Source organism: Balaenoptera borealis, assembly GCF_965194805.1.
Source record: "Balaenoptera borealis genome assembly, chromosome: 17".
Classification (NCBI taxonomy): domain Eukaryota; kingdom Metazoa; phylum Chordata; class Mammalia; order Artiodactyla; family Balaenopteridae; genus Balaenoptera; species Balaenoptera borealis.
The window spans coordinates 70,047,457-70,072,936 of record NC_138876.1 but is presented as its reverse complement, the minus strand read 5'-3'; the positions used below and the strand labels follow the sequence as shown (position 1 = coordinate 70,072,936).

General features: G+C 38.9%; 1 protein-coding gene across 7 annotated transcripts in view; it reads left to right on the top strand.

Moving 5' to 3' along the window:
- The first annotated feature begins 10,769 nt into the window (after positions 1–10,769).
- The window catches only part of PREX2 (phosphatidylinositol-3,4,5-trisphosphate dependent Rac exchange factor 2), a 298,158-nt gene continuing 283,447 nt past the window's right edge, over positions 10,770–25,480 (top strand). For 2 of the 7 annotated variants that reach the window (XM_082363371.1, XM_082363367.1), the window contains exon 1: positions 23,770–24,379. In XM_082363371.1, the coding sequence (XP_082219497.1) occupies positions 23,894–24,379 (486 nt within the window). In that variant the 5' untranslated portion in view covers positions 23,770–23,893. Of the gene's footprint in view, positions 23,737–23,768; positions 24,380–25,480 lie in introns of those variants that run through there. The other 5 variants (XM_082363375.1, XM_082363374.1, XM_082363370.1 and 2 more) reach the window with 5 other exon arrangements.

Below are 25,480 nucleotides of genomic sequence, written 5' to 3'. Positions count from 1 at the left end.
TGACCCAGGATAGGTTCTGAATCCATTTTTATTGAATGAATGAATAAATGAATGTTGATACCAAGAAGAGATGAGTCATCAGTTCATTGGGACATACGTTCAGAGATCTTAGAGCATAAGTTCCCCAAGGAAAAGATGAGATCTGGCTAATTCTCTACTGCCTCCTTCAAGCTTTGCAAAGTTCTGGAATGTAGTGGGCGTGCACTAAATACTTATTTTATGATTTTATGTATGTATGTATGTACATATATATGATTTAAGCCTCTCCTAATTGTCACGGTGTGTCCTGAAATAAAACATCATGCTTTGAGCAACTGTTTTCTTATTATAATTTGGCTATCGATTTTGTTTTAGGAGCTTAAATAAATTGCTTATTTCTGAGCCTCAATCTTCCCATCTTTGAATGGGAGCAATATTATTTTAGTGTATGTATCTAAGAATTAGAATAGCTAAACCATATACAGTGTCTGGCAGATAATAATGTTTTAATAAACATCATATGTTATTTTTGCTCTTTATTGAAAATCACTCTCACTCTAAAATGATTCTTACGGTACAAGTTACATTTGCATTGTTCTCTCTGAGGAAGAATTTAAAATCTCTGCCACAACACAACCATCTGCAACAATAAAACAAATTGTAGATTCCCATTCTCAAGTTCCTCCCTACATTTCAAGCTACACCTGTGCAGGAAGCATTATATCACATAAACAAAGTCTTAATCATTGACTACCAACAAAAAAGAGAAAAGGAGGGAAAAGATCTACAACTTCCACAGGAAATTTCAAGCACAAATTCTCACAGTCGCTTCTATTCACTTGTTTTTACTGCTTTAACCATTGTTTTAACTACAGCTCAAAGAGAAACATTCGTTTCATGATTTTTTTTTTAAATTTCTTGTTTCTCTCTGCCATTGGGACCTGCTGCTACTTTTATTTTTGGCCGCGCGGCATGCAGGATCTTATTTCCTCAACCAGGGATTGAACCTGTGCCCCTGAAGTGGAAGCGCAGAGTCCTAACCACTGGACCACCAGGGAAGTCCCTCATGATTCTTTTTCTTCCTAAAAGCCGAGTACTATCGCTGCTCTCCAACCTGGGTGATGGCAATGCTTGCACTAGCCAGTCCTGCTGAATTAGGCTAGGGAAACTAGGAAGTCAGAGATTACATTCTGGAAGTTAAATTTAAAGTGGACAATTTTATTCCGAGTGCCATAAAAGTGCATATAGTTCTTTCAGTTGCAGCCCCAGAAATCAGTCTCTGTTGGAAGGCATGCTTCATTAACTTTCATCTATGTAGGCCTGAGGCAGACAGGAGCACCATCTTAGAAAATCAGTAGTATTATGGCTATACTTTTTCTTCTGTTATCAGCAGTAGAAGTTTTGTAGGAGGAATTGTTTTAAGGGAATCTTGATAAGGGAACTAATATAATACTTCAGAGAGATTTCTAAATGTATCCCTGTTGTGAACTTGCCCTATTTATCTAAATTCCCAGAATTTATTTTTGTTTTGTGCCTATCAGCCTTCAACTCATTTATCTCATTAGTCCTTCTTTGTTAAACTTTAATTAAGTTTTAAGAGCGGCCAGGGTCAGAAAATAGCACTAATTGTATGTGGTGTAATTTGTTGTCTGAGTTGGTAAAAATGTCTCTGTTTTGGTCATTTTTAGTCATTTTCTGTTAAAACTTTAAACAAAATTTTCTTTAAGTAAATAGGGCAAGTTCACAATTGAGATAAGTATGGAAATATCTTTAGAATATTATACATACTTTGTGGGTAATTTCCTTGAAATAATAATATTTTATTTAGATCTCATTTTAATCATGAATCTACAAAATTGGCTTTGAAAGATCCTTAAGTTCAAATAGAATGGCTTCTAGGTTGCATCCAACCTAAATTTGAGCTTAATGTGGCACCGTTTTAGTGAGTTTATGTTTTGGTCGAGATAACGCATTGATTCTCTCATCTCTAAACTGCTTCTTGATTTGCTTTCAAATGCAGTGGGGAAAAATAACAGCACAGTTTTTTATTTTCAAGATCCTTTTGGTCGATTTTTTTTCTCTCAGGAGTCCTTTGCCTTACATGCTTTGCTACCTAACGCTCTTAGAAGGAGGAAGATGTGGTGTTTAGAGAATTATGGTTGAGGCAATATGTCTAAAATTTTCATGTATTCACTCCACAAATATTTACTGAGCTTCATTATCTATTACCGAGTAACAAACCACCTCAAAACTTGGTAGCTCAAAATAACAGTCTTATTATTTTGCATGACTCTGTGTGAGGGCTAGGGCTCAGCTAGGTGGTTGTTCTGCTGGTATTGCTTGGGGTTTCTCATGAGATTGCAGTGAGATGTCAGAATCATCCAAGGTGGATTCTTCACTCACGTCCTGGGCACCTAGGGGCTCCTCCATGTGGCCGTTCTCTCCAGTGTGTTGCCTAGATTTCTTAACAGTGGCTCAGAACTCTGAGAGGCAGTTAGTGGAAGCTGCCACTCTTCAGCAAGTCTCAAAGTCCCAGGACATCACTTCCACTCTATGCTACTGGTCAAAGCCAATCACAGGATAAGGTCATTTTCAAAAGATTTTTAAAGGAGGAAAATGAAGGTTTTAGCTCAGATTAGAGAGCGGGATAAAACATCTCTTCCACCTCTACAACAAGACAAAAGCAGGAAAACTACATACTAATGACATTTTGGTAGCCCTTCCAAGAACTAAGGTCACTGGATAAAAAATTACTTGAAATCTGGAGAGAAATATGCACCTACAGGGAGGAATAAAATTTGAGTGTTGCTTACCTTGGACAGACACCACCAAACACCAGCTAAGTTGGTAAGAATATTCAGCTAGCAACTTTTAATGAGTTGCTAAAAGCCAAGTAAGGGCTTGAAGGAAAGTATGAAGCCCCTGGAGGCTGCAGACCTAGAGGGGATAACATCTTCTTGCAGGTTTTTCCTCTAAGAACTCCACCAGGTGCTCACAGGGAAGACCAGGGAGAATCTTGAGAAAACTTCCCTGAAGTTCTGGTTTGGGCAGGGCACAGCAGCCACTGCCATAGCTCTGCCCAGATCTATCTCCTCTGTCTCCGTTATGGAACAAACTCTTGATCCATAGGGGAAAGGGCAACAAAAACTGTAGCGTGAGGGTACTGGTGGAAACCTACTGTAACGGGCATAGGGAAACAAGAAAAGAAAAGTTCGCCCTGGTGAAGGGAAGAAATATGTGCTAGGCCCAGCTTTACATCTGAAGAAGATGCAGGAACACTTGTAAAGAGCGTACTCCCGAGGTTCATATTGCCTGCCTAAGACTGAGACTTGATCAGAACGTCAGAAAACAGACACCCCACCCCCCCACCATCATCACTCTAACAAGTGTTAAGTACAAATAACAGTGGAATATACAGTGGGAATCCAGTACAAAGGGAAGAACCCAGGGCCACACAGGGAGCAAGTGTTGAGAAAACCCATCGGCAACTAACCCATACCGTAAAGACAAGATATCAGTAGGGGAATTTGAAGCTCTAGTGCACTGAGGGTAATCATAGCCACAACAAACTTCAAACCCAGTCCAGCTTCTGACTAGACTAACACAAAACTCTGTTCTAAAAGCCTTACAGAAGGAGAGGCAAGCTCACTTCCAAACTTTAAAAATTATTTACTTCAATATCTAATATCTTATACAGCATGGCCAGATTTCAACAACAACAAAAAACCCACATAAGGTATGCAAAAAAAGCAAGGGAAAATAAAAGTGTGAAAGGATATAGCAGTTACCAGAACCAGTCTCAGATATGACACAGTTGTTGGAACTATGAGACACAGAATTTAGAATAACTATGATTGATGTATTAAAGGCTCTAATGGAAAGGAAATATGTAAGATAAGACAGGCAATTTCAGCAGAGATGGAAACTATAAGATAGAATCAAATGGAACTGCTAGACATCAAAACCACAATAACCGAGATGAAGAATGACTTTGATGGGCTCATCAGTAGACTTGACATAGCCTAGAAAAGAATCAGTGAACTTAAAGATAGGTCAACAGAAATCACTCAAATTGGAAAATGAAGAGGAAAAAAAAAAAGTGAAACACTAAACAGAGCATCCAATAGTTGTGGGATAATATAAAATGATATAGCATATGCATAATTGGAATCCCAGAAGGAGAAGGAACAGAGAATGTGGTAGAAGAAATATTTGAATAAATAAATACTGGAATATTTTCAAAGTTGGTGATAGACATTAAACCATAGATCTAAGAAGCTCAAAGAATACCAAGAAAAATAAATTTTTAAAACAATCCAAAAAACAAAACAACAAACCAAGGCACATCCTGTTTAAATGCTAAAAACTAAAAAGAAAGAGACTATCTTGAGAGGCATCAGAGAAGACCTCTATACAGGAACCTCTACACAGGAACAAGATAGATAGTAGACTTCTTGTCAGAAACCATGCAAGAAAGATGACAATGGAATGACATCTTTAAAGTGCTGAAGGAAAATCTATATCCAGTGGAAGTAACCTTCAAAAGGGAAAGAAAAATAAAGGCTTCCTCAAACAAAGGGAGAGGAAATAAGCTCCACTTCTTGATTTGAGGAGTGGCATGTGCATATAGGGAGAGAAGAAATTGGTTGGAGGACACCTTTGAAGGTAGTTGCAATCATTCACTGCATGCAAAGTAAAGGTTATGCTATTTGGGGAAAGTTCATGTTATCTCCTTAGACCTTTTTTTTTTAATTTATAAAATGCTGATATTGGTCTGCATGATTTCCATGATTTCTTAAAATTGCAGTATTTACTTTTTTCATAGTAGTTGTACATTGTTCATTCCTTTATCAATCTGGGAATAGGTTTTTTGTGTCTGTGATATATAAAAAATAGTCTATTTTAATATATAGTCAATCTAAATAAGTGAATATATTTATAATGTATAAATAATACTATGATATAAATAGACAATATGTATTTATGATATAAATAATATTTAATAAATAATAAAATAATATACTATAAATAGATGAATATATTTAAGAAATTTTAGAATGGTTGGCTACACGTAGTGGCTATGGCTGATTACGATTATCTATGGAGGCCTAAACATCTACATGTAAGCTGATGTCTGTACATTGATAATAAATGTCAATCAGGAGTCAAACTGATTAACAATGGTCAACAAATATAATTTCAATTTCAGAATTATTTTATCTTTTAACTTTCTTTTTTTATCTTATGACATATTAAAAGAGAAAGACCCTGGATATTTCAATTCAATCGTGACAAATATGTATAGAGTCAATTTCTTTGCTTTTTAAAATGCTAATAAGAATTATTGGAATCAGTTTTAGATTTGGTACTCTTAAAATTATTTTACTGCCACTTACAAGGATATTTCTGATATTATATAAATTATGATGAAGCTTCTAGATAGCTTGAATCATGCCTAATACATTTGTGCACATTTGTTAAAGAAAAAAAATATTTGTTAAAGAGAAAATATTCAATGAAACTTGTTAAAGATGGTGAGACAGACTTTATTCAGGACATTGTGATAGGTGTAGATCTGCTACCAATACACTCTGAGAACTTCAGCCCAATGTTTTAATCTGTAAAATGGAGTATTGATAGCTATTCTGTAGGGGTATTGCTAGAATTTTAGAATGAAGCGTTTGCCCCAGTGTCTGGAACAGAGGATGTATCCGATAAATGAAAGCTTTTGATACTCTTTTGAATGTTTGATGAGGAGGAGGATATCATCGAAAGATTGTTACGCTTTTCTCAACACATTTAATTTGTATCTTCACACATATTGAGCAAATTGAGTAAATAGTTTGACCATTTTGATCCTGATTACATTAATAGGAAAGCTACCTTTTGAGTTGGAAGGGACTATTCCAATTGTGTCTCAAGAGGGATCCCTATTTTGCAAAACAAAAATTGATCAGTCAACCAATGTTTACTGAGTACCTTTGTCCCCAGACAAGATACACGCATACACAGACACACTCACAGATACACATTCACTTTCAACTGGATACAAACTGGCGATTTCAGTTTTATTCCTTTCTCTTATCATTTTGTCTCTGGACTTGGCCCTTGAGTTTGCAGGTTGTATTCCTTTGCTTTGTGCCCCCTCCCCCATGCTTCAAAGTGCACATCTTGCATCAATTGAGTACCTACAGCAAAAGCGGGCAACAGATGTGTGGGCTCTGCTGTATTTTGGTATTGTAATTTCCTATCACTGAAAAAAAATGAGAAACGTCACCAAGGAGTCCAGGGGGATTTCCTGACTAGCAATGCCTTTGAAGTTGAAGAATACTTTTAAGACAGAGGTTTTTAATTGTAAAGAATCTTAATCACGTAGAGAAGTATGCCTTTGAACAGAACATTTACGAGTTCAGGAAGCTCATTTCCATGAAATGATATTCTAATTGTAATGCATTTACTTCTCTTACACTGCATGTGTCTGGCAAGCTACAATTTTATTTCTTAGTCTTATTTATGACATTCTGCAAATTAGGCTACTTACCTTAAACTATTCTATATAAATGTTTTTACTCCCAATGCCCATTATTTTAGAGATGCAATTTTAGCCTTTAATTGGAGAAAACAACATAAAGTGGCTGAGACTGAGGTTTTCTGGGTTTATACTCCTGCCATCTCTGCAGGGGGCTATTCTCCACTTGAAATGTCTGAGAATTCCCACGAACGTTAATTCTGGGTATAAACTCATCAGTCTGGAGGAAAAGAGACTTTACTTCTAAATTCAACTATCCTAATTCCGTTTGCTTAAAGTTTGAATAAACTGAACTCATCTTAAGACGGAGATTTTATCACGCAGAAGCTGAAGCAAGAGGATTGAAAGGCTTGTCATCTGAGACAGGAAAATGACACTGTTCAGAGCTTATGTTAAAAACATATTTCAGGGCATCCCTGGTGGCACAGTGGTTAAGAATTCACCTGCCAATGCAGGGGACATGGGTTCGAGCCCTGGTCTGGGAAGATCCCACATGCCACGGAGCAGCTAAGCCTGTGTACCACAACTACTGAGCCTGCACTCTAGAGCCCGCGAGCCACAACTACTGAGTTCACGTGCCACAACTACTGAAGCCCGCGCACCTAGACCCCATGCTCCGCAACAAGAGAAGCCACCACAATGAGAAACCCACTCACCGCAATGAAGCGTAGCCCCCCCTCGCTGCAACTAGAGAAAGCCCGCGTGCAGCAACGAAGACCCAATGCAGCCAAAAATAAATAAATAAATTTAGAACAAAACAAAACACATATTGCCATAAACATTGCATTGTTTATCCCAATTAGAAGGCAAGATTATTTGTTTGTGTTCACATTCCTAAGTAGTAAATATATCATAACAAGAAGCATACTTTACGTCTTTGGTCATAGTAACGCGCGCACACACACACACACACACACACACACACATCGTCCAGGACCATTCAAGCCCAAACAAAATGACATTCATTAGGAAACCATACTCTTCTGAATTAGTTGCATTTCTGAAATGAAATAAATATTTTTAAGTACAGTTTCTTGACTTAAAACACAATCACTAATTGCAAATGGTTGTGTTGATATCATCAACCTAACCTGAATAAACTAGCTAATATTAGTAAATATATTAATAATAATTATACATATATATGCATATTAATATATCTTTGGCCCCAGGGTCTCTTAAGATTTGGGTTACAAATTTGGTTTCGAGGTGGCTTATTTTATCCAGTTTTTGTCTTTAATAGTGTCAGTATTGCCACTGATATATTTGGTTTCGATTGAAGGAGATCTACTTCTTTTATCTTCTTTTATCTTTTTCACATATGGGGTTAAAACCCCTGGATAACCAATAATAGCTCCTCATCACAGAGGAAGTGTCAGGTAAGGAAAACTCTAGCAGGTAATGCAAGTCAGGTGAAGTGTCTTGAGAAGACCACAGTGGCAGCCTTACCTTTGGGTAAAGGAAAGCTTGCAGAATCAGATAGGGTGGGAAAACTTGGGGACCTGCTGGAAGCTGGGATTACACAGCACGTTACATGAAACTGAGGAAAAGTCAACTGCATATAACAAAGAATGGGGGTGGCGAGAGTATGTGTGGGCTCTGGTGGGTGTGGTTGTAGGATGGTAGAGATTACGGTTATGGTTAAGCTGATATAGAAAGAGGGTAAGAGGTATAAATAAAATGGCAAGTTTTAGTGTCAAGAACATAATTTTTTCCTTAATTAGGAGACTTCTGTGCTAAGCTAGTAGACTTTTAAAAAGTAAGAATCATCTGCACTTCCCAAATACACTTTCATCTTTGCTTTAGTGAGAAGCCCACAGAAAGGCCTAAAGCAGCTTCATAAGTCATCTTCATTTTTCGCGAAAAACAAAGAAGCACATTTTTAAAAATCCCACACTTCATTCATCCAAACATTTTCTTAGAGTCTAATAAAAAAAGTATTCCATTTAAAAGGAAGGTTTAAAAATTCTTTTCTTCATACATGTGAACAATAGCTCCTATGAAAATGAGCTTGCCGAAAACTTCTGATCAAAATTACAGACAGCTTTTCCATGACATCTAATTTGACTGTATTTTCCTCATTTTTTTTCAAAAAAAAAAAGCTTGAAAAGAAAGGCAAACTTGTACTAAGTATTAGCTTTTTCTCAAAGACATCTCAAAAGGCACTATCGGATATATTCTCTAATGCCTACAAATGTTTAAAGACCATGTGAGTCATATCAAAAATAGTGTTTTTCTTTTTAGCAGATTATTTTGAATTTCAGAAAAGAAATATAAAGTGAAAAAAAATTCCTCTATTCATAAAGATTAAGGATTAATGTCGGGGCTTCCTTGGTGGCACAGTGGTTAAGAATCCGCCTGCCAATGCAGGGGACATGGGTTCGAGCCCTGGTCCGGGAGGATCCCACATGCCGCGGAGCAACTAAGCCCATGCGCCACGACTACAGAGCCTGAGCTCTAGAGCCTGCGAGCCACAACTACTGAGCCCACGTGCCACAACTACTGAAGCGTGTGCACCTAGAGTCGGTTCTCTGCAACAAGAGAAGCCACCGCAATGAGAAGCCTGTGCACCACAACGAAGAGTAGACCCCACTCACCGCAACTAGAGAAAGCCCGTGCACAGCAACGAAGACCCAACACAGCCAAAAATAAATAAATAAATAAAATAAATTTTAAAAAAAGAAATTGTAAAAAAAGGAGTAATGTCAACATTAATACATAAGCATCTTGCTTGTGACAATAGTTGAGGCATATTTTGACATTAAGGCACTATAAGAACATTTTACTTAAAAATAGGGCAATTTTTTATTGCAAAGTCTGTGATACCAGCTGCGTGTCCTACAATTCAACTCAATTCTGACACTACCTACTGGAGCTAGTTTCAGATCCCACAGGTTAAGGGCTCAGTCCTACAGAACTAAATTAGTGACTTGGAAATTAAGAAACACACTCTAAATAATTGTTGGATCAAAGAAGAAGTCAAAATTGAAGTTACAAACTTAAGGAAGCAGTGTAAAGAAGTGTTAAAATTATCAAGATGCATTTTAAAAAACTGTGCAGAGGAAGATATAAAGCCTTAAATGGCTTCATAATTAAAGACAAATTACTGATTATACAGGTTTTTAGTACCTAGAAAATTAGAAAAACAGCAGCAAGGAAAATGAGAAGAAAACAGGAAAAAGAAATTAATAAAGATGAGGCAAAAATAATTAAAGAGAAAAAAATTATAAAGACCAAAAATCCCAAAAGTCAGTTGTAGGCACAGACCAGTAAAACAGAAAACCCCTTCCTAAACCTGGTTAAGAAGAACAGGACACAGAGCAAATATATAAAATATTAGAAATAAGAAAGATGAGATAACACTGATGTGGAATTAAAATATGATATTATCGCATACAATTACATGACAACAAATTGAAAAACTAGGAAGAAATAAAAGATTATTCAGCAAAATATGAACTACCAAAATTTTTACAAGAGAAGAAAGAAAATATAAATAGAAGTTGCAATTTAGGTTTATCTCTACCGTTGAAAAAATACCAGGGGTGGGTGGATGGTTTTATAACTAACTTCTAGCTCACCTTTATTTTTTATTAAACATCTTTATTGGAGTATAATTGCTTTACAATGGTGTGTTAGTTTCTGCTATATAACAAAGTGAATCAGCTGTATGTGTACATATATCCCCACATCCCCTCCCTCTTGCATCTCCCTCCCACCCTCCCTATCCCACCCCTCTAGGTGGTCACAAAACACCAAGCTGGTCTCCCTGTGCTATGCAGCTGCTTCCCACTAGCTATCTATTTTACATTTGGTAGTGTATATATGTCCATGCCACTCTCTCACTTCGTCCCATCTTACCCTTCCCCCTCCCCATGTCCTCAAGTCCATTCTCTACATCTGCGTCTTTATTCCTGTCCTGCCCCCAAGTTCTTTAGAACCACTTTTTCTTTTTTTTTAGATTCCATATATATGTGTTAGCATACGGTATTTGTTTTTCTCTTTCTGACTTACTTCACTCTGTATGACAGTCTCTAGGTCCATCCACCTCACTACAAATAACTCAATTTCATTTCTTTTTATGGCCGAACAATATTCCATTGTATATATGTGCCACATCTTCTTTATCCATTCATCTGTCATTGGACACTTAGGTTGCTTCCATGCCCTGGCTATTGTAAATAGAGCTGCAGTGAACATTGTGGTACATGACTCTTTTTGAATTATGGTTTCCTCAGGGTATATGCCAAGTACTGGGATTGCTAGGTCGTATGGTAGTTCTATTTTTAGTTTTTTAAGGAACATCCATACTGTTCTCCATAGTGGCTGTATCAATTTACATTCCCACCAACAGTGCAAGAGGGTTCCCTTTTCTCCACACCCTCTCCAGCATTTGTTGTTTGTAGATTTTTCTGATGATGCCCATTCTAACAGGAGTGAGGTGCTACCTCATTGTAGTTTTGATTTGCATTTCTCTAATGATTAGTGATGTTGAGCATCCTTTCATGTGTTTGTTGGCAATCTGTATATCTTCTTTGCAGAAATGTTGATTTAGGTCTTCTGCCCGTTTTTGGATTGGGTTGTTTGTGTTTTTGATATTGAGCTGCACGAGCTGCTTGTATATTTTGGAGATTAATCCTTTGTCAGTTGCTTCATCTGCAAATATTTTCTCCCATTCTGAGGGTTGTCTTTTTGTCTTGTTTATGGTTTCCTTTGCTGTGCAAAAGCTTTTAAGTTTCATTAGGTCCCATTTTATTTTTGGTTGTTTTTATTTCCATTTCTCTAGGATGTGGGTCAAAAAGGATCTTGCTGTGATTGATGTCATAGAGTGTTCTGCCTATGTTTTCCTCTAAGACTTTTATATAGCTCACCTTTAAAAACAGATCATTTCATAGCAGATGCAAACTAGTATATACAGAATCATTAAACAACAAGGTCCTACTGTGTAGCACAGGGAACTATATTCAATATCCTGTGATAAACTATAATGGAAAAGAAATTAATAAGAATATATGTATTTCTGAATCACTTTGCTGTGCAGCAGAAATGAACACAATGTTGTAAATCAACTATACGTCAATAAAATAAAAATTTAAAAAACCCCAGATCATTTCAATGTTATTTAAACTATTTCAGACCCTAGATTTTTTGAGATGTCTCCTCACTTATGTGAAAAATGCAGTTTAACTACTACACTTGTTAAAGAGAACACAAAAAGAGAACTGCTCATCCACTGCTCTTATGACTATGGTTGCAAATTCCTCTAACATTAAATAATACCAAGTAGAGTGGATTATGTTGGCACCGTATTTTAAAGAAGGAAAGATGACTTGAACACATACAAGTGTGTGAGGCAAGAATGTAAGAGATGAGAGAGACCTGCCCTAAATCTGCACCGTTGCCAGTTGTTTATGGGGAACATCTCCCTCCTCTTTTCCTTTTTCACTCCCCTCCCACATCTCTGGACTCTTACAGTCCACATGTGAACCTGAGCTGGTTTCCAAGCCGTTTTGCACATGGGCTAAAGCCACACCTAAGAAGCTGGAACATACACAGCCTCCTAGAGCTTAGCCATTGTTCAAGTGAGAAAATCCCTCTGGCAACTGTTGAGGGAATGCATGAAAGTTAGGGAATGAGATCCCAGCGGTGAGGAGCCCCTCTTCAGAGACCACAGGGTGTCAAAAGCAAGGCGGGCTCCCAGATCGTTCTGGGTGACAGAGGTGGCCAGTGTCCTGGAGCTCAGAAGACTTCCTAAAACCCTGGCTCCTCCACGGTGCACCAAGGTTTCTCTCCTTTCTCGCTGATTCTGCAGTCAGAATATCGTGTGTTGTATAACCCGTTGCCCAGTATCATCTTTTTAAAAATCTGTAGATTTTTCTATCTAGTACACACCAGTTTTCATAACTTCCCCTTCAGAACTGGCTTTCTGTTCTGCCACATCTCTGTGTTTGTATATTTATTTAAGTGTATATTCACATGTCCGTTAATCAAGGTATGAAGACACTACAAGTCCTTTCTTTTTGGATATCATCAACCTTTTTATTTAAATGCTCTACTGGCAGCTTTGTTATATCAAATGTGAAACTTCTAGGTAAGGGTGGTTCAAGATAGTGGGATGAGGAGCTTTTTCCTTAATCTCTTCAAACTCTCCCCTGTACCACCACCATTAGATAGTTAGAGAAAACACCTACTGCCATGAAGAGAATGAAAGAGAAACATGAATAGGAGGAAAATTTCAACAAACTTCTGAAAGATAAAAAGAGAATGGAAGTTTTTTGACAAGGAAAAGAGATTAAGGCTGTGGCAGAGCAGAGTCAGTGGGGGTAAAGGCGTCGGGACTGAGGAGAGTGGCTTAACTGAGAAGGCTGTCTGCAGAGCAACTTAATGCTTTCTTCCTGACAAGTCCATTTCTTTGCTTTCCTTATCTGTGTTCTCATAGCTCAGTGTAGGAATCAAGCATCAATCTCAGTCTAAAAATACCTAAGGATTCTTCTCTAATCAGATATAAGTATCTACACAGGCGGAATTAGAACTTTTGGTGTCAGCCCCCCAGAGTGAAGTTCTCCCATTTTGGCCACTGGAACCTCCACAGCTAAAGACCTGCTACCTGCCTGTTCCCTTTGAAGGCTTCATTTCATTTAGACAAGTCCTGAACACATCCATAAAGTTTCCAGTCAGTGTTCGTATTAGTGAGAGAGACCAAGTAAGAAAACAGACCCACATACAACCACAGAGGAAACGCATCCCTGCTACAGGCAGAAATTATTCCATTCTCTTGTCTTAAATAGAATGAATATCCAAGGACCGTCAACATCATGAAAGGACAGGCTAAAAGGCAGGGCAAGATAAAGAAATAATAAGATTAAAAAAAACAAAAAACAAAAAAAACAAAAACAAAACCCAGAAAACCTGTCTCTAGAAGAAACAAAGAAACTTCAGAGAAAGATTTGAGAAGGTAGTACCCCCAGAGTAGAGGAATAGAATGCTAGGTGAAAAGAACAATCAAGGAACAAATTAGAACATTTATTACATGTATAATCATATGCCAAATGAAAAATTTAAAGAAGGATTAGAATATAAAGGAAGTTTCTTACAACATAGAGGACAAAACAAAGAGAGTGAACAAAACAAAGAGACAACAATAACAAAAACAAAACAAAGAGATTGAGTACTTGAGATAGCTAAGATATACAGAGAATAATTCTAAGAAAGCCAACTCACCTGATAGGAATTCCAGAAAAATAGGGAAACAATTACCAAGCGGAAGGAATTTTAAAGAAATAATACAAAAAACTGTCCCAGAGATCAGAAGAGACTACTTTTCTGTTTGAGTCTATCAAGTTCCTACTGAATAATTGAAAGAAGACCCACCTGTAAACATGGTCCTGAATTTTTTTTGTCAGAACGCAAAAGAAAGAGAAGATTCCTAAAAACTTCCAGATAGATAAACTAGGTCTTCTGCAAAGGATAGAGAGTCAAGTAACATTGAGCTTTCAATCACCAACAGAAATGGTAGGAGAAAAAGGAGCAATGCATTCGAAATTCTAATGGGCAATAATTCTAAACCTAGCATTCTTACACAAACTATCCATTAAGCAACATGGCAAAACAGATACATTTTAGGCACACCAGGACTCAGAAAACTTATATCCCATGCACCCTTTCTAAGGAAGTCATTTCAGATATAATTCAGCAAAATGAGTGTAGATATGAAGTGTTGTCACTTGAATTGTGTGCCTGCCCCCCAGTTTTGTAGTTCTATCCCCCAGTACCTATGAATGTGACCTTATTAGGAAATAAGGTCTTTGCAGTGATCAAGTTAAGATGAGGTCATTAGGGTGGACTCTAATCCTATTATGACTGTGTCCTTCTAAAACAGGAAAATTTGAACACAGAGACAGACAGGCATAGAGGGAAGATGATGTGAAGACACAGGGAGAACACTATCTACAAGCTAAGGAATGTCTAAGGATGCTCAATGATAGGTGAGAGGCATGAACAGATTTTCCCTCACAAATCTCAGAAGGAGCCAACCTTGCCAACACCCTGGTCTTGGGCTCCCAGCCTCCAGAACTATAAGATATTAATACCTTGTTATGGCCGCCCTAGAAAACTAATATACCAAGACAAAAGATTTCTGATAGACAAGATGGTGGAATTCACGTGGAGGCCTTGGAATAACTATTCTAGAATGACAGTTTTCAAGCAGGTCCTTAAACAATCAGTCCATATTGGGAATGAAATCAGAGGGCTCCAAGAAGAATGAAGGACAGAATAGACACAAAACAAAATAACAGATAGTGCCTAAGGGGCTAGATAATGTTAGTGACTTGTGAAGAAAGGGTATATTTCTTCTTTTCACAAAAAATTAGGATCTCCACCAAAAATGGAAAACAAACCAAAAAACAGACTGTGTGACAAAATCATGGCAAATATGAAGGAAACCAAGAAATATCATGAATGTCTTTCAGCAGTTGATGGTGTTATGAAACAGAAATCATTGAACCTAGAAGTGGTACCTGGAGTGTCATGAGAGTTATGAATTGGACCTAGAGAAAATGAAATGTAATTTTATCACACTACTTGTTTCTGCAGTGAGGATTATTAAAGTAGTCATATAATATATGCTCTGTTCGTTGATTTTAAGCTTTTAGAAAGAGACTTAAGTGTGGTCACAGAACATAAGATAAATGTTATCAGTCCTAACAATACAAAACTAAAGATACTGCTCAACAGGTAGAAGGTGGAAGGTGGTGAGAAGGAGAAAGAAGGGCAGAATTTAAATTCTGTTAATAGTTAAACAGTTAATAGTCTCATAATATAGTGGGTAGTCAAGAGACATTGCCTAAATTTTCTAAAATAAGAAAGAGTAATTTAATTGTATTATTTATTGGTGCAAAAGCTATCAAAAATAACTAAAATTATAACTGTCAAAAATGGGTACAATCTTTCTCAAATTGATAAAGGACATCTGTGGAAAACCTACCGCTAACATCATACTTAATGATGAGCAACTAGATGTTTCCTCACTAAAATCAGGAATAAGACAAGAATATCTGCTATCACCACTACTATTCTACACTGTTTTGGAAGTCTTAGCTAATGCAACAAGACAAGAGAAAGAAATAAAAGATATACAGACTAGGAAAGAAGAAATAAAACTTTTTTCACAGATGACATGATTGTTTATGTAGAAATCCCAAAACAATAACAACAAAAACTCCTGGAACTAATAAGTGATTACAGCAAGATGGCAGGTTACTAGGTTAATAAATAAAAGTCAATTTCTTTCTGCTATACCACAAATGAACGATTGGAATTTGAAATAAAGAACACAAGACCATGTACATTAGCAACAAACAAACAAAAAGGTGTAAATGTAACAAAATACCTATAATATCTATATGAGAAAAAATTTCAAAATCTGATGAAAGAAATCAATGAAGATCTAAATAAATAGGGAGATATTCCATGTATACGGGTAGAAACACTCAATATTGTCAAGATGTCAGTTCTTCTCAACTTGATCTATAAATTCAACATAATTCCAATCAAAATCTCAGCAAGATAATTTGTGGGTATTGAAAACCGATTCTAAAGTGGATCTGGAGAGACAAAAACCCAGAATAGCGAACTCAATATTGAAGAAGAACAAAGTTGGAGAACTGATATAATGCCTGACATTAAGGCTTAGTATAAATCTAGAGTAATCAATACAGCGTGGTCTGGTGAAAGAATAGACAAATAGATCAAGGTAACAGAATAAAGAGTTCAGAAATAGAGCAACACAAATATAATCAGCTGATATTTGAAAAAGGGGCAAAGACAGTTTAATGGAGAAAGGACAATCTGTTAAACAAATTGCACTGGAACACCTGGACATCTACATGCAAAAAAAAAAAAAAAAATCTAGACACAGACCTTTCACTTTTCACACAGATTAACCCATGGATCATAGACCTAAAAGTAAAATGAAAAACTATAAACCTCTGAGAAGATAACATAGGAAAAATCTAGGTGACTTTAGGTTTGGTGATGATAAATACAAACATTTTTAGATACAACACCAAAAGTATGATCCGTGAAAGAAAAAATTGACAAGTTGTACTTTATTAAAGTTAAAACCTTCTGCTCTGCAAAAGGACCATGTCAAGAGGTTCAGAAGACAAGCCACAGACTGGGAGAAAATATTTGCAAAAGACACATCTGATGAGGAACTACTATAGAAAATATACAAAGAACTCAAAACTCGGTAAGAAGAAAACAAACAATCTGATTAAAAAATGAGTCAAAGATCTTAACAGACACCTCACCAAAGAAGATATTACAGATGGCAAGTAAGCATATGAAAAGATGTTCAACATGACATGTCATTAGGGATTTGTAAATTAAAACATCAATGAGATGCCACTACCCACCAATTAGAATGGCCAAAATCCGAAAGCCTGACAACACCAAAGGCTGGAGTGGATGTGGAACAAGAGGAACTCTGATTCATTGCTGGTGGGAATGCAAAACACCACTTTGGAAGACTGTTTGGCAATTTCTTACAAAGCTATGCATACTCTTAACATATGATTCGGTAATCACATTCCTTGGTATTTACCCAAAGGAGTTGAAAACTTACGTCCACACAAAAACCTGCATGTGAATGTTTTTAGCAGCTTTATTTATAATTGTCAAAACTTGGAAGCATCCAAGATGTCCTTCCACAGGTAAATGGATAAAAAGACTGGTGTATCTAGACAACGAAATTTTATTCAGTGACAAAAAGGAATGAGCCATCAAGCCACAAAAAGACGTGGAAGAACCTTAAATGCATATTCTGAGTTAAATAAGGCAATCTGAAAAGACCACGTACTGTATAATTTCAACTATATGACATTCTGTAAAAGGTAAAATTATGGAGACAGGTAAAAGATCAGTGATTGCCAGGGTCTTTTGGGGAGGGAGGGAGAGGGATGAATAGGTAGAGTACAGGGGATTTTTAGGGTGGTGAAACTATTCTGTATGATACTGTAATGGTGGATATAATGTCATACGTTTATTGAAACTTATAGAATGTGCAGCACAGGAATGAACCTTAAAGTAAACCATGGATTCTCATTAATAATAAAATATACATATTGGCTAATTAGCTGTAACAAATGTGTCACACTAACGCAAAATGTTAACAATAGGGGAAACTGGTGGGGGGGATGGGTAGAGTGTAAGAGGTTTCATAGGAATTCTCTGTACATTCCGCTTAATTTTCTTATAAACTTAAAACCACTTAAAAATATTAAAAGCCCAATAATTTTTAAAAATAGTTACAAAAAGCTATTTTACAAAGTTCTATTTTTATATTTATGTGAGTCCAGAAGTATTCCAGCAAAAATGAAATTCTTCTCCACCACTAAGAGTAGCCTAATACATTATATATGCATTTTCAGTCAACTGGCTTTCCTGCTTTGGTAGTTGTGATTTCTTTCCTGTACATTTTATCACGTATTTCTTTCTGTGATTGGTTTGGGAAGAGTATCAGATGGATTTGATTATGTGGTTGGGACATTTCAGGTGAGATGAATGATACTTGTTCTTTGAAAATACAATAAAATAAATTTAATATTTGTAGTTTTTTCTTATCCCCCAAAGGCTCACAATCTGTAGTGAAGCTCCTTTACATACAGAAAATTTTTCTCTGAGGAATTAAAAGGGTATCTATGTTGGCTTCTCCTATTGAAGAAAAGTTACAGGAGAAAGAAAAAGCCGAGTCAGACTTGTCTTTGTTTAGAAATAGAATGATTAAGCTCTGGGAGACCAAGAGAGTTTCGATGCATTATATTCCTCCATTCAATAATTCATATATTCAATCAGCAAATATTCATTTAATTACACTTACTTGCCAGATTTTGAAGAGGCTCTGGGGCTACATTGGTGACATGGTCTTATTCTTCAAGACACTGTGGTCTGGTACAGAATTCCATTAATTGATCTGTCAGTTTTGATAAAGTCTAATCAGTGATATGATAGAGAGGAAGAACTGTACTCTGGAGCTTGGCACTGCAAGAATACTGAAAGTAATCTAGTGTGGCTTGGGTGCATTTTGTAAAGGCGGGTGTGGCAGGGAAATGAAGCCAAAGAGGCTGAGCCATAAATGACATTTGCCTTTATCCACATTTGAAGCAGGATCAGACCCCTCCTGAATTCCAAGAAAAACTCTCTTGACCTCTTCTGTTATTCCTGATGACCATGGAAGCAGTTCCTCAAGGGCTTAGACCAACCTCATACAGGAACACTCTAGGACTGCCTCACCCTTCTTGTTTCCTGACTCGAATCTTCTCTGTGAAAACCTCTAGGCACTCATGCATGGGCAGCCGGGAAGTACAGGAACCAATGAATGCCCTGTGGGGCAATCCTTGATTAACTGGGAATAAGCTCTGATGAATAAATGCTTCTTCCCTCTTCCTCCCCTCGGGTGGACAGTTCTGAGATGTATTTCACAAGCCTTCACGGTAGGTCCTGTAGGATAGAACATCCGATTTCCCACAGGGATGGCCAAGTCTGTTGTGCATCCCTGTGTTGGTTTTCCCTCTTTCTCTCTTCCTTCCACTCACTCTTGCTCCCTAGGAATACATTGCCATATATATTATTTTTATATTAGCTTTTGTCTCACTCTCTGCCTTCTGAGGAAACCAGGTTAAGACAAGCAGGGAATGACATATTTTAGGTATTGTGTGTACACACACACACACACACACACACACCCTAGTGATAACCCGAGAGAACATAGTAGAGAGTGTTAATATAGGAGATAAGGCAACCAAGTAGAAGACTGAGGTAGTGATGATATGGGTGAGATATGAGAGTGGCTTGAACTTGGGTAGTGACAGTGGGGATGAAGAGAAGTGGGTAGATTTGAGAGAAGTTTTAGAGATAGAATAGCAGCTAATAAGATTTAGGGGGTAAGACAGAAGAATCAAGAATGATTCCTAGGTAATTGTTGGTACCCTTTATTGAGTTAGAGTGTGGAGAAGAGAGAACAGGGTTGGTGGGAGAAATAATGATTTCTATTTTAGACATGTTCTGTTTTAGATTTTTATGGTATAGTCAAGAGGAAATAGCCCTGGTGGTTGATAATGAGCTTCTGGAACCCAGGAGAGAGAACTGAGGTGGAGGAAAAGATGTAGCTCTCATGAGCGTGCAAATAGCCTTTTGAAGCCGTGAACCAGGGAAAGTGAGTATGAAGAAGACCTAGGATCAAATTCTAAAGAACAGCAACTTTTAGAAATGGGCCAAAAAAGAGAACTTGGCAAGGAAAGGAGAGAGGGATAAAAGAAAAACGAGAACAATGGTATCAGAGAAGGCAAAGAGAGAGAGCTTTCCTAGGATGAGAGATAGTCAATGCTGTCAAATGCTACAGGAAGGTCAAATAAGACAAGAAATGAAAAACACCCATTGGAATTAGAAACATAAAGACATTGGTGATGTTTTCTAGATCAGTTTCACTGCAGGAATGGGAAAGTAGTCCTATTAAAGGGGTTTGAGAAAAGACTGTGAGATAAAGAAATAAGGAGAACATGTTAGTTTTGTATTGCTATGGTAACAGATTACCATAAACCTAGTGGCTTAAAACAAAACAAAATGATTATCTTATAGTTCTTTGGGTTATGTGAGCAATGTGCATCTTACTGGGCTAAAATCAAGGTCTCATCAGGACTGTGTTCCTTGTGGCGGGCTCCAGAGATTCAGTTTCTTTGAGTTTTTCAGCTTCTAGTGGCTGCCCACGTTCCTTGGCTTGTGGCCCCCTTTCTCCATCTTCAAAATCAGCAATGTTTCAACTGTCTGACCATTCTTCCTTGATCACATCTCCCTCGGTGTTCAACCCTGGAAAGGTTCTCTGCTTTTAAGGATTCAAGTGATTAGACTGTGCCTGCCTGGATAATCCAGGAGACTCTCTCCATCGCAAGGTCCTTTGCTTAATCATATCTGCATGAGATTACCTTTTGCTATGTAAAGTAACATATTCATAATTTTGTGGATTAGAACATGGGTATTTTGGGGGGGGCATTATTCTCCCTACCACAGGCAATGAGTAGAACTCTTTAGAAATTTTTAGAGGGAGGAGGGAAATAGGGTGTGCTTGAGGTATGTGAGGTTGGGGAGGATTTTTAAAGGAAGTGACAGGAAAGGAAGCAGGCAGATGATAAACTCCAAGGATGACATCCTTCCGAGACCAGTCACAGACAAAAACTGGCTGTTTGTTTTACTGGGTTACCTGTAGGTTAAGGTTCTGTCATGGGAAAGTGATTATCCATTACGTGTTAGATTATGGCCATGAGGATGATTTGGGGTTAATCAAGATAGTATTGAAATGAACTTTAAGAACTTTAGAGTCTTGCTAAAGTAATCCTAGCCAAACATTTATTTAGTTTGCTATGCCATAAACGTTGTTTCTAAAATTAAAATATGGCTTATGAAAACTGTATTTTGTCCTTTTAGGCAATACATATTCTAAAATCTTTGTATTGAATGATAGAATTAATTACATGCTCCAGGATACCCTGTACTTCTGATGGCTAAATTGCCACCAAAATTAAGTGGAAGTAACTGAGGGATTAAGCACGAAGTATAAACTAAATTAAGAAATACTTTTAGAATTCTTGTCCAGGACTCTTAATTGTATGTTATTATAGCTCTAATGTGTCTATGATATTTTTTATACTAGTGTAATCTATAGTCTCTCAGAAGCCAGAGTAGTCAAGGAAATGCCAGAATCAATTTTACTTGTAAATAAAGAACAGTCTGATGCTTAGAATTCTCAGTTTAACAAGATTGCCATGCAATCAATCAATCTTTCCATTTTTTTTCTGTGTTGTTATCTTTTAATGAACTTCAGCATCAAATTTGACCTATTACTTTACCTGGGCCAATACTAGTATTGAAAGGGCAAGGAGGCTAAAATGACCTCTATCTGAAATATGACCGGGGAAACCCTCTTCTTGCAAAGAGATGGCCTTAGATTTTCTTTTAGTGCAGGAGTTGTCCTGCTCTGGGCCTGACCAAAGGAAAGCTACTGTGTACTGTGCTTTGGCTCTTTGAACCGTACGATAATGGATTCTAACCCTACCAATGCATGCATATGAAATAAATTTAATGGCAGAGCTAGTTTACTACTCAGCCTTTTTTCTCTATCTTTTTTCCTAGCTTTTCCTTTTTATGGGATGCTTCAACCTCATTAGTATTTCAGGAAAAAACTGGACCCTGTCCATCATTTTGGCTGTTGCTTTCCTTTTCCTGGCAGACAGAGCCTAAAGTTTCAATAGAGGAAGCAGGGAGGGAGGGGTACAGCACATTCAGAGTTTATGAGAGATCTTATTTACCATCAAAGTGAAGGTTTCCAGATACTCCCACTCTGTTTTCTTATGATCTTAAGTCTTTGACGAGGAATTAAGGACTGCAGCCAGGGCTACAGAAGAGAGGGAGAGGTGCATGGCAGAAGGCACTACACAGTGTCCTGAAGCTGTTCATTAATTACAAATGATGTTGCGGACTGAGCAGAAACTATTAATATCTTAATAATTTCTACGTGAGCACTTCTGAGAGAAATCTGAATCTGTACACTTAAATAAATATTTTCCTGCTAGCTTCCATTGCTTTTTTTTTTTTTTTTTTGTGAAGTATTCTCTAGTGGGTTGTGTATAGACTGTTTTTTTTTGATGGAAGAAAATTGCATAAACAGTTTTTCAACTTGGACAATTGGTAAGAGAGAAATATTATTTTATCTAGAAGAACTCCTGATGGAAAACATGATTTATTTACTTAACTTTTTACGTTAGAGAAGGCTGCAGACTAGGGGGGGAGGAAATGCATTCATTCCTTGCTGCCTGTAGTACATGGTGAAAAGGTTCAGTCCTGTCTCATTTTCCCCTTCATTACTGGGTGTGTGTTTCCTAAGTCTTCCGTTGGTTTCTTTTGTTTATTGTTTACTAGGTGCTGTGAGGTCTGCTCTTTAATGTGCCTCGTCCTGTTCTTCTGCCACAGGGTGTGAAGACATTGACTGATTTGTCCTCTGCTCGTGCTACCTCTAAACAGCCATGCGCAAAAGAAAGAGGAAAATTGCATCTTGTTCGTCAGCTCCTCACACATCATTCAAAAACTGTGCCCTTAATATAAGAAAAGTACAATCCCTCTTTATTTCATTACAGAGAGGTATAGCGATTCATCACAAACCATGCTCTGAAAGGACATCATCTGGAAACCTGATAATTATTTTGACGTGAATAACAGGGAAAGCATCTTAATTTCTTTGTCTTGTTAATGCTTCTAACTATGGGCACAAATGAACATGCCACTTTCTGCATCATAACGTCACTCCTCCGTTTATTTAAATGTCACTAGGGTGAACTTTCCTACTTAAAGTTGTTCTAAGTAGGAAAAAATGACCCTGAAAGATATACATGGTTAATATCAAGACAAAAAAATATATGGATTGTTTTGCTTGCTTGTTAAATTAATTGGGAATATTCAGTGCTCATTAGGTCCTGGCTCTGTTTCCAAGTAAGAAAAGGCAATAAACAGACACATTAAAATCAGGACACCCTCTGTGTTACCACTTTCAAATCCTAAGACTCTACATCTATATTTATATCTACATCTATGTATTTGTATCTATATCTGTATCTCTATATCTTTTGATGAGCATTCAGTAGCAGCTCTCTCTTTTCAATTAGTGACACTGTCTTAAATCGTAGCAGCTCAGAAACAGAACTGGCGCAAATATTCTTGCCTCTGGTTGAATTTACGTTCTATCCTGATGTTGAAAAAAAGTTACAGACATGCACAACCTCTCCCTCCAAAACAGCACTGTGCAAGGATGATGCTTATTGTATCTGGAGTTTATTGTATGGGCCAGGCTGTCACTTTCCCATAGTGTCTTCATTTATTATGCTAATTGACTTTCCAAGTGCAGGCAGGAGGGTATTCGCCTTGTCAAATATTCTCGGTTGCTGGGGGGGGGGGGGTTAAAAGCAAACCTGTTTTGTGCCTGAATAAAACCAAAAATCATTGTGCTTCTTTTCAAAGACGGGAGGGCCAATACCATGGTTGTTTTTGTTCCCATGCAGTTATGTAACCTTGGAGATTTGTTTCTTTGCTTTCAGGATTTGTACAGAACACATGAAAGCTAAACAATAGGCGGGAGTCAGAGGAGCAACCCTCGAGCTGTGTCTTGGAGTCTGTCCTCCTAGGTTTGGGAATCTCCAATTCCATCTCCAGCGCTGAGTGTGCGTGTGCATGTGTGTGCGTGTGCGTGTGTGTGTTTAGTTAGCTGGCACGCAACACACTTCCCCAGGGTTGTGCTTCCTTTTTCCTGAGATTTGGCGAAGGGTAAAGGGTCGGAGTCACATGGATACAAAGCATTTGATTAACGTCCAAGTCACCGCTGGGGCTGCCGGAGCCGCCTCCCCTCCAGCCCCGGCCGTGCGAGGCCAGAGCCGCAGGGCGCGGTGCGCAGGTCCCGGGCGGGAGCCCCATCCCCCGGGAGGGAGTGGCCTCGGCACAGCCCCCCGTCTCCCGCGCCCGACTCCCGGCGGGCGCCCCCTCCTCCGCCCCCGCCCCGGCCTCTCCCCGGCGCGTAAAGTCGCCCGGCCCACCTCGGACCCGGCGGAGGCGGCAACTTTCCCTGCCGGCCGCGCGGGGCCGGGGCAGCGGCGGGCGCGCGGGGCAGCGGCGGGCGGCACGGCGCCCACCATGAGCGACGAGAGCCGCGGGGACGGCCGCGCCGAGAGCGCCCGGGACCTGGAGAAGCAGCTCCGCCTGCGCGTGTGCGTGCTCAGCGAGCTGCAGAAGACCGAGCGCGACTACGTGGGCACGCTGGAGTTCCTGGTGTCGGTGAGGGGCTCTCGGCGACGCGGGGCGCGGGCGGCGCGCGCGGCATTGTCTGCGCGGGGACCGGGGACCCGTCCGGGCATCGCGGGCACCCGAATCCGCGCGCCGACGCTGGGTCCCCGGTGGGGGGGGGGGGTGGATTTTTAATGCCTGGAGACGCGCCGAGGGGCCGGGGCGAAAAGTTAGCTCGCGTGGGAGAAGGCTCTGGTTCAGGGAATCCCTGCTGCCCCGTCTCTCCTCACTCTTCTCTACCCCCCTCCCTGGTCTGCTCGAGTGCGTTGTGTAATTTTTTTTTTTTTTTTCCTTGTCTTCCTTTTCGGGGATTTTGTTTGAAGACTCTGGCAGCGTGGTTAAAGTCTGTCTGCTACATTCAGGTACCTAGAGGTAAAAAAAAATATCCTGATTCTTCTGGAACTTGAGTTCATTATTCAGATGACATGGCAGTGAAGTCCCTTTAGTTATAATAATCTTTGGAGCATAGGCTTCTGGTGGGGGGTACGGAGGGCAGCGGGGTTATGATCTCCAGCAGCTGTTGGATATGAAAGCCACGTGCAGTGCTCACCGCAGCGTCGTCCTACTGTCTGCTCCCCCCACACCCCAACCCGGGGTTTAAATCTGCTGTTTAAATCCCCCGCCCCCGTGGGTTCAGCTCCCGGGTCCCGTGTTCACACTGAGCCCAGGAAAGCGGTAGAATAAAACTCCCATCCAGCAACTTCAGGATTTCGTAGAACTGGCAGGAACTTTGTTTCAGAGTTTCAGCTTGACTCCCTGCGGGTCTGCATTGAAAATGTTTCATTCATGTTAGGGCCAGGAGGGGCAAAACTGAGTGAAGGCAACTTCTTAGACGTCACTCAAAAGTTGAAGTTTTTTCTGTTCGCTGCTGCAAAGACAGAATTTGAGGGTTGGCTCCTCTCCACCCAGATGCGCGGGAGAGCATCATTCAGAGACTGAGGACCTTTAGCCTTTGCTAAAGTCTCCCTCAAATCTTCTGACCTCCTCTTTCCACCACCCTATTCCATACCCCCTTGGTCTGAAGGGGAATGTCTCAAAGGCCAGACTTCCTGCTCAGCTTTCTAAAAGAGGTAAGCTATCTGCTGAAAATCA